General features: G+C 45.7%; 1 protein-coding gene and 1 long non-coding RNA gene across 2 annotated transcripts in view; one reads left to right on the forward strand and one right to left on the reverse strand.

Moving 5' to 3' along the window:
• Nucleotides 1-10,163, reverse strand: part of LOC135112553 (uncharacterized) — a 68,373-nt gene that overhangs the window by 34,471 nt on the left and 23,739 nt on the right. The window lies entirely within an intron of this gene.
• On the forward strand, nt 345-4,295 carry LOC135112926 (uncharacterized). Its single transcript, XM_064027883.1, has 4 exons — nt 345-1,654; nt 2,432-2,500; nt 2,700-2,786; nt 4,116-4,295. The coding sequence occupies exons 1-4, from the start codon at nt 548-550 to the stop codon at nt 4,215-4,217; spliced, it is 1,365 nt and encodes a 454-aa protein (XP_063883953.1). The 5' UTR covers nt 345-547; the 3' UTR covers nt 4,218-4,295.

Genomic DNA, 10,163 nt, shown 5'->3' on the forward strand with positions numbered 1-10,163 from the left:
TGTGTGTGTGTGTGTGTGTGTGTGTGTTTGAGAGAGAGAGAGAGAGAGAGAGAGAGAGAGAGAGAGAGAGAGAGAGAGAGAGAGAGAGAGATGAGAGAGAGAGGGAGAGAGAGAGAGAGAGAGAGAGAGAGAGAGAGAGAGAGAGAGAGAGAGAGATTCTTCAGTGTCAAGTCCATCTCCTGTGCCATTCACTCACACCGGTGACCAAGGTGTCGCGACACTCAGGTCTCTCCATCGTTGTAATAAACCATCGAGGAATATAAAATGTCAAAAAAGGATAAACAAACATATAATATATCGAGTCTGATATTCACACTGATAAACATACACACGCACACACTCCCGTACTATATGAACGCACTCTCCTTTCTCTCTCCACACTTGTCTATTGATTTTCTCTCTATTGCTTCCAAGTCACCTCCATTAGATAATGGGAGGCAGGTGTTGATCCTTGGCCGGGCCGCCGAGTGCCGCGTGCCAGGTGACAGAACAAGAGTAGCAGCGGCCGCAGCAGCAGCGCCAGTCCCCGCCACGCCAAACAGTGACCATGGAGAACTGCAGGCGTTTACAGTTGTCGCTGTTCTTGCTGAGGCTGGTGGGAGGCTTTCCATACCAGCGAAGGGAGAATAATGAATATATGAAGACCGTGACTCAGGTGTACACTCAAATGCACGCGTCAGAGGCGGGGCACCGACGGGCCTCGGCGGAAAGGCCCCCTCGTTACCAGGCCAGAGTTGGCTGGCGGGTGTGGGCGTGGTGCCTGGGGCTCATCTTGGTGTGTTATGTGACCTTAGTATTGTTTGAAGTTCAAAGAGTAAACACTCGCTACAGCAGCTGGCCCACGACACTGATGGTGGCCAACAAAGTGCGTGAAATGATTACGGCTCTGACAGTGCTGGTGACGGAAGTCTATCTGCTGGCCAGCTCCTCCAGCGCGGTGGAGACAGTGAACCAATATCTGGACCTGATGCCCGTCTCGAGGCGCCGCCCTGCCACACTCTTAACAGACTTGTGGGTGGCGGTGAGCGGCGTGCTGTTCCTGGGAGGGAACTGCATCGTCCTCACCTCCTATGTCTATTACCTCACCTATAATGGTATTTGTGGATACATTTTCTATGTGATTACTCAGTACATCGAGACTATACTGTACCTGCTGATTAACTGTTTCGTAATAGCCTACCTATACACGGTGATTTTGCTTTTCTGCGTCATATTCGAGAGAATCAAAAGGCAGCTAGTAGGGGCGTGTTCAAGGCTGGATGTACGCGAGGACGTCAACATACATAAGATTATCTTGAAAATGTACGAAGGTGAGGCCAGCGTCCAGCCTCCAGATACAGAGAGCGACGTCGCCACACACAGGCGAGCAAACAAGGCAAACAAGGTCAGCGAAGACTTGAAAAGGATCGCGAAGGACTGCCGACGAACTCTGTCACAAATGCACCTCCTTCACTACGCCCTGAACCGCTACCTAGGGCTGCCCATCACGCTCATCATGCTCACCTCCGTCGTGTACAGTATCCTGGCCTGCTTCTACCTCTCATACATGTACTTCATGACCACCGCAATGCGAATCATGTCCGTGTCCTACTTCTTGATCGGTGTACTGCCTCAGATTCTGCTCTCCAACCTGCCAGTCCTCCTGCAGACACAGGTGAGGCCGCCAGGTATACACGTAATGCCCATTATTAGTACAAAGAACCAGATTTACTTTGTGCCTCAGATTGTCGTTAAATAATTCAAATGAGCTAATCAGTCCATGCAAACTACTGGTTCTCTTGTTTAATGCAATTGTTGAATGAAGTACACGCACTTGTTTTGGACTCAAGATCAAGTAATATTATCATGAAATTCTCCAATCGCAACAGCTATGAAACACTTGGGGGGGGGATGGATAAAGCACACAGGCGGCGTCTCATGCTTGTCATTCTGGTATTCTGAAGCCGCTTCCCTCTAATCAGACCCCCTTAATAACATTACTAAGGACTCGTGAGCGTCTTGTCTATTATAGTATCACAACGTGGGTCCGTTTGAGAGTGAAGTCTAGGGGGGGGACTTCTCTAGCCAGACTACAAACACGTGGACGAAGTGAATGAATAAATAATAAAGCAGCTGGTGAAATTCAGAGGACAGTTGAGAGAGAAGTAAAACGGGAGAAGAGATGCTGCGATAATGATCATTGAAATTTCTTTAATGTTAGCCATCCACTCAGAGAGGAAGACACTGGCGCTGATGGTCCCGGCTCTGTCTTCCATCACGGCCTGAATTACGTAAATCTGAGGACTCAAACACGACACAACCCTCCCACCCCACTTTTCTCTCTCTCTCTCTCTCTCTCTCTCTCTCTCTCTCTCTCTCTCTCTCTCTCTCTCTCTCTCTCTCTCTCTCACAAAGACTACACATAAGAAAAACAAAAACGTATCATTCACAGGACGAGGAGCTGAGGCTTCTAATTCGGTCTTTGCTTCGCCAGGAGGACGACGACACGATTAAGAACGAGGTGAGCTAAGTGTGTGTGTGTGTGTGTGTGTGTGTGTGTGTGTGTGTGTGTGTGTGTGTGTGTGTGTGTGTGTGTGTGTGTGTGTGTGTGTGTGTGTGAAACAACTTTTTTTTTATCAATCGCCAGTTCCATAACCCCTTTTGTATTTGCTTTCTCCTCCGTGACCTGACCTGATCCTCACTGGCCTGACCCAACACAGCTGAGGGAGGTGCTGGAGGTGATGGACGAATCGCCGGGATTTGAACTGTGCAGGGTGTTCACGCTGGGTCGAGCACGCATGCTGGACGTAAGTCGAAGAGATCAATCACACTAAATGGACGCTACAGTACAAAGCTACCATAGGAGACCCCTTTTCTCCGTGTTAATCACTGCATATCACCTCCAGTTGCATACAATATTCACGGATTCTAAGTTCTTTTTTTGTAGTAATCTAAAATACACACACACAGCTTTTCGTTTTCGTCACTTAGGCTTGTACTATGTTAAAGTTTTCTCACTAGTACATCTTGTCCTCACTGGTGAACGGGGAGGGAGACAAGGCAATGGTTCGTCCCGTCAGCAGTAAACCTAACTTCCCTGACGAGGCGGAGGGAGAGCAGGATGTGGCGAAGGTAAAGCCATCCAGATAGAGTGTGGAACGGTCTGAGAGAAGGCCAGTTGTCTGCGTCAGGAAAGGAGGAGGACGACGAAGAAGAAGAATTATTGTTATTGGTTTAAGAATCCACAGAAGAACAAGAACAAGGAGGAGGAGGAAGAGCAGGAAAAGAAGAAGGACAAAATAAGGAAAAAAAGACGATTAGAATAAAAATAGAAAAAGCCGTAAAGTAGCAAACGCAGTAACAGAAAAAAAATAAATAAAGGAGAAAAGAAGAAGAAGAAGAAGAAGAAGAAGAAGAAGAAGAAGAAGAAGAAGAAGAAGAAGAAGAAGGCTGTGTTGTTGATCCGCCATCCCGCCTCCGTGTATGGTCATTAAATTATTTTCCCCAGCGAGGCGTGAAGGTCTTAGAAGTAAAGCCTATTATGCCATTTGTGAGCAGCCCCCACGCTCGCCTCGCTCAATGCATTCCAGCTCCTCTCCACGTCAGCCCTGCTTCCTTTCACCAGTCCTACGCAGAGCACTATTTCTGTTTTTTTTTTTTTTTTTTTTCTGTCATAGGAGTGTTCAAGTAGTAGTGGTGGTGGTGGTGGTGGTGGTGGTGGTGGTAGTAGTAGTAGTAGTAGTAGTAGTAGTAGTAGTAGTAGTAGTAGTAGTAGTAGTAGTAGTAGTAGTAGTAAGTAGTAGTAGTAGTAGTAGTAGTAGTAGTAGTAGTAGTAGTAGTAGTAGTAGTAGTAGTTGTTGTTGTTGTTGTTGTTGTTGTTGTTGTTGTTGTTGTTGTTGTAGTTGTTGTTGTTGTTGTTGTTGTTGTGACGCTGGATATGGTGATGATATTAACAACGGTAATGATATTAACACCACCACCACCACCACCACCACCTTCACATCTACCTACTTCTCCTTCACTCAGCTTGCACGTAGACTTTGACATGAACACTGATACAAACATGTTTCTTTACCCTTCGCTAACTACACGCCCGCCTGGAGGACGCGTCTAACTCTCTCCCCTCTCTGCCTCAGATCATCAGCTTCATGGCGACCTACCTCGTCATCCTCCTGCAGTTCAGCTCAACGGAAGGATGGGACAGCGATGGCAGGATGTTATTCCAGAACATGACGTGAAGAGAGAGAGAGAGAGAGAGAGAGAGAGAGAGAGAGAGAGAGAGAGAGAGAGAGAGAGAGAGAGAGAGAGAGAGAGAGAGAGAGAGAGAGAGAGAGAGAGAGAGAGAGAGAGAGAGAGAGAGAGAGAGAGAGAGAATAAACGCCACCGAAAGACCGTTTATTTGCACTACGAATATAAATAATGTATTGACGTCTGCGGGAGAAATGCATTGAAGAGGAGCACTGAGGAAGGCCATAAGGTTTGGGTCATTAAGGGCATTAGGCAAGGAAGATGTATAATGCAGGGAGAGGGACGGAGAGGAGGAATATAGAAAGTGGGATTCGAATACTGATACTGAGAAAATAATGGTAGTTAATAGGAGTATGGTACGTGATTGTATGGTGAGAGATTGTATGGTCAGGTGTGTTGGGAAAGAGTATGCAGGTGTGATGTTTTGAGGTGGAAGGCAGAGGAGCAATAGTGTGGTGTTAGTTCATCCCCAGAACTAAAGACTGTATTTGTAGTATCGCACGTTAGTTCATGGTACTCTGTTCATCTGTCATGTTCATTGCTTAATCCACTACCTGTCTGTATCTACCTGCTTCTCATCGATATTTCGCAACCATGGCTCTTTATCGACTTTCAGCTATCTACGTCTTGATCTGTGCTTCTCTCTCTCTCTCTCTCTCTCTCTCTCTCTCTCTCTCTCTCTCTCTCTCTCTCTCTCTCTCTCTCTCTGTGTGTGTGTGTGTGTGTGTGTGTGTGTGTGTGTGTTGGTGGTACCTATGAAACAATATAAACACCAATGATATTAACAATGCATTACAAGAATTATCATTATCGTTCACTTCAAACTTTCGTAATCGTGTTGTATTGTGACACTGCATGATATATGTTGAAAAAATAAACGGTCTTTTCTTCGCCATACTCTTTATCCACCACGCCAGACAATTCAGACAATTCTCGGTTCTTGTTGCCACGTGGAGGATATAAACAGCGGCACCAGGCCCATGCATCCTCGTTCATCACACACAACACTTCCCACCACGCAGCCTCGATTGAAGCCTAAGAACAGGAAACAATATGGACAATTTTAACGCCAATACGAGGCACTGGAAAGGAGCGGGGAATAGCATCATTCTCGTAACATACTCAATCACCAGTCATTTCCACGCAGCCGTCTTTCTGTGCGGCGGGCAGTGACGACACCAGCAAGCATGGGAGGCAGAGAGGGAGTGGCTCTGTAGGACAAGAGGTGTGCGTACGGACAACACTCACCTTTCCATGTGTTTGTTAATTAATACCTGACCGGATGAATTTCACAGTGATATTACTTTTTTTGAGGGATCGATCGGCGTGCGAGGCTGAGGCATGACAGGGTGACAGGTGCAGCGCTGACACGTGCATGACCTCGACTGGTGAAAGAATAATCATCTTTCCGAAGCTTCTGAATAATGATGGCTTGTAAATCATGAAAGCGAGGCTGATGCAACTTTCAATTCCTGAAAAACTCCTTTACAACAAGAAGAAATGTAACAAAGCTTCACATATTTGTATAGTGTCATTTTCTCAAACAATCCAGTGACTGGTGAGGCCTCCCATACCTTGGCGTCTACCCTTCCATCTAACATTATTCGTATTTAGATTCATGTCATGCTGTTGCTATTACACCCTGAAATGTGTACTAGCCTTCAGGCCTTCCAATTATATTAATTATAGGTGAACATTCCTAGTATCCTTGCTGCTGCTGCTGCTGTAATTCATTAATGGTGGGCAGTGGTAGTATTGGTAATGGTGGCCGGGAGAAGCAAGATACAAAAGACTTTCGCGGGTAAATTTTGAAGACTGTCTGTGAAGGAGAGATGAGAGAAGGAAGGAAGGAAGGAAGGAAGGAAGGAAGGAAGGAAGGAAGGAAGGAAGGGAGGGAGGGAGGGAGGGAGGGAGGGAGGGAGGGAATAGCGGGAAACAAAAGGGAGAGCGTGGGGGTAGGTGAGGAGATAAGGTGGTGGTAATGGCGTGTGGTGGTGATGGCTGAGTCAACACAAAAAATAATGTGTTCATTAACTCAAGTGGCCTCAAATTGATAGCCGGCCCGACCCCCTTTGTCTCCCAAGTGTTTGCTCAATCTCCACATCACGCTTTCTTTCAGCGGCCCCTCTTCTCGTTTTCTCTCACGTCTTGGCCAACGTTTTTCTCTGGCGAATACATATTGCAAAATGCAGCGCGGGAGAGAAGAAAAAAGAGCAATATTTCCTTCTCTCGAGGACGCGAGAAACAATGTAGGTTGATAAATGTTCTATACGGGCAAAATTATTATTACTATTACTTTTATTATTATCATCATTACTATTATCATTATTATCAATATTGCCATTATCATTATTACTTTTACTACTACTACTACTACTACTACTACTACTACTACTACTACTACTACTACTACTACTGCTACTACTAAATCATAGTTTTCATCATCATTATCATCATTGTGTGGAGACATAACTAATATTTGAGAGAGAGAGAGAGAGAGAGAGAGAGAGAGAGAGAGAGAGAGAGAGAGAGAGAGAGAGAGAGAGAGAGAGAGAGAGAGAGAGAGAGAGAGAGAGAGAGAGAGAGAGAGAGAGAGAGAGAGAGAGAGAGAGAGAGAGTTATACCTGTACAGAACACACTTCAGTCGATACAGGAGTGTTCCTCGTTCACGCCGTCAGCCGCATAAAAGCACAATGTTCTCGTAAGTGATTCACAAGAAGAGGAAGCGCGTGACCGTGGAGCGCAGCGCAGGGGATGAGCAGCTTCCACGTAACGCTGGACTGAGCAGCTCCTGGGCAGGGAAAAGATTGGGGAGGGTGGTTCTGGGAGCAGGAAGTATCGGGTTGATTTCACTTTAATTTCCTACAACAAAAGTGATGAAAAGAATTAATCACTCTCCTTTATCGAATTATCGGAGCACGAGTACTTCGAGTGGAGAGCTTCAAGAACAACAAAGACAGCTGATGAGAGTAGCCTCTAAAAAGAAGTCAAATACATGCATAGTTTTGACGAGGAGTAATCGCTGCTACTCTCTATGCATGAATGGTGACAATGTGCAATACAGTGAAGCGTCCACAGGGTGTCATCACGCGTCCAGACAGGAAGGCTCCCGTGTGCCTCGAGTCAATAGCCCAGTCAGTGTGGTGGGCGCCTGGAAGGTGGATGCACGCCTCTCGCGTTACACACCACAAGGATACTATACTCGTTAATCTACACAAGTTCTTTGCGAAAAATTGAGGTCAAGCGTTTCTAGCTAACTACAGTGTCCGCTCCGTCGTTCAAGACGCCGCTGCTGGCAAGTCGTGCTGGCATAGTAAAATTTCTGCAATCAGCCTGTGCATCCTTCAAACGTCAAGCGGCAAACCACAGCGGCAGGACAGGAGGCACAGCGCGCAATGGGCAGCCCATCCTCATACTTCCATCTGCTTCTGGCGGGAATGAGGCTCGTTGGAGCCTTTCCCTTCGCTGAAAAGCGCAGAGCAAAGCCTCACAAGGAAGCTAAAGAGATCCACCTAAGCCCACCCGAAGACGGTAAGCAGTCACCAACCCCCGTCTCGTTTATCAGCATTGAGGACCATGTAGTCTTCCAGAAGAGTCCTTTCTGGACGTGCTGGGCGACACTGGTGGGTGTGGCAGCGATTTCCTTCTTCGCCCTCGGCTGGTGGAACCTGGCACAAGATCACTCAACTGGATTTCCTCAGCACATGGAATCCACATACTACGCTTACAAAATAAACGAGATCATGGATGTGATAACCATGGCGGCACTGATGCTGTACGTGTTCTGCAGGAGAGCGCTTCTCCGACAAGTGATTGAGATGTTTTACAAAATTTTTTGTGGAAGGGACAATGATCCTGCCAGAGCAAATTTTCCTTTTTCTATGATTATTCCATTAACTTTCAATTTGGCTTGTGCACTGATCATCATCGTCACTGTTCTCAAGAATGAAGTATTCATGTCAACGAAAGTTATCACTGCAATTATGCAAGAGTTAGCTTTCTATCTCATGGGCTCAAACATTTTAATATTGTTACAAATGATAATTTTTCTGATTACAAACGAGTACAACAGTATTATCGCCTCTCTGCACACCTGCTTGGGAGACGCCTCCCTGCACACCTGCCTGGGAGACGCCTCCCACTACCCTGACCTCAGGCATCAATACGAGTATCAAGTGATTACTTCTAAGGTTTTAAATGTTTTCAGAACCAAAGTAGTATACCACAGCGGTGGCTGGGCAGACCTGATACACTCGGTAAACAAACCAGCGAGACTCTCTGACATCGACTATCGCCTCCTTGACGCTAAGGAAAGGCTGACACAAGCACACGAACTCGGGCGTCTGGCCAACATGTACTGCGGAGTGCCTGTCACTCTACTCATGCTCTTCTCGGTCGTTACGTGCATTCTCTCTTTGTTTTTCACGTCCTTCATTACTGAATTGGCTACATATGATATAATTCTCACCTTGGCCTTCACCCTTAACTCTCTAGTGACCACCATATACCTCTGCAACGCCCCGAACATCGTCAGGGAAAAGGTAATACGCCAGTGTGTCTGTTTCGTCACGCATGCAGCTCTTGATGCTAACTCTATGAAAATCAACTTTCTCTTTACAATTCTCTTTCTTTAAAGTTATGGCACGACTCTGATTTTCTATTTTTTTCATTTTACACACTTTTTTGTCTCTCCTCTTCCCTTATTAGTCACGCCTTCCATTGTCATTACTGCAGCTCTTGTTCCAGTGTTCCCTGTTGCTCTCACTAATACTATTATGTGTTGATGTTTAGCGCAATACCGAGACACTTGTGATATTCCTTTGTTCCTGTCCCCCTGAAATATTAAAGGCATCTACTTGACCACACACGGTATTTTATATCAAAACTCGTGTATCCCATGGCGCTAATTCATTTTTTTCTTGTTAGCGCTAACAGTAAATTACCTGTTACCTATCTGCGTCTCTCTCTCTCTCTCTCTCTCTCTCTTCAAGCTGTCCTTCATGTTATAACAACAGCAGTTCCCCTTTATCAATATTCTTATTCACGTATCCCACCTTCCCTGAGAAAACAGTGGAGCAAGTTAATGTTGTAATGATCACCTGCTTAACGCAACGCCTCACGCCTGCCTCTATTCTTCCCGATACAGCTCCAGGACCTCAAGTTCGTCCTCAGAACACTACTATATAACCCTGGCAACAAGCGTATCAGGACGAAGGTGAGTATAGCACGATGTTGCCGCCACACACAGACACACACACACACACACACACACACACACACACACACACACACACACACACACACACACACACACACACACACACACACACACACACACACGGGATACAGGAAGTATGGCAGCACACAAAACACGGAACCATACTGCCACAATGAGGTACTGGCGCACGCTATCAACAGATGATACCTGTAAGTAGTAGTAGTAGTAGTAGTAATGATAATAATAATAATAATAATAATAATAATAATAATAATAATAATAATAATAATAATAATAATAATAATAACAATTTGTCTATACGTATACCAGGCCAGTAATCCCACACGCGGTGGCCCAGACAAAGCAGCACACACTCATACTTGTACAAATATTATTCAAACTTTTCGTCCTGTCGGCCTCTGGTGCGAAGGGAGTCTCGTAGACCACCTTACTACACCCCAGGAACTTAGGCGTAACAACAACAACAACAACAACAACAACAAAAACAACAACAACAACAGTTGTTGTTGTTAGTGCTAAGACATTAGGGAGCTTTAAGAGAAGATTAGACGGGTTTATGGATGGGGATTATAGGTGGAAATAGGTAGGTATATTTCATACAGGGACTGCCACGTGTAAGTCTGGTCGCTTCTTGCAGCTTCCCTTATTTCTTATGTTCTTATGTTCTTATTGTGAGGTGATCTAGTACACAACCTCC

The sequence above is a fragment of the Scylla paramamosain genome, chromosome 24, assembly GCF_035594125.1.
Source record: "Scylla paramamosain isolate STU-SP2022 chromosome 24, ASM3559412v1, whole genome shotgun sequence".
Taxonomy (NCBI): domain Eukaryota; kingdom Metazoa; phylum Arthropoda; class Malacostraca; order Decapoda; family Portunidae; genus Scylla; species Scylla paramamosain.

What these genes read in the sequence shown, in the direction of transcription:
- LOC135112926 (XM_064027883.1), top strand. Translation starts at nt 548, where the DNA reads ATGGAGAACTGCAGGCGTTTACAGTTGTCGCTGTTCTTGCTGAGGCTG. An exon ending in CAGTCCTCCTGCAGACACAG is followed by an intron (nt 1,655 to 2,431) that starts GTGAGGCCGCCA and finishes TATCATTCACAG; the next exon opens with GACGAGGAGCTGAGGCTTCT. An exon ending in GTCGAGCACGCATGCTGGAC is followed by an intron (nt 2,787 to 4,115) that starts GTAAGTCGAAGA and finishes TCTCTGCCTCAG; the next exon opens with ATCATCAGCTTCATGGCGAC.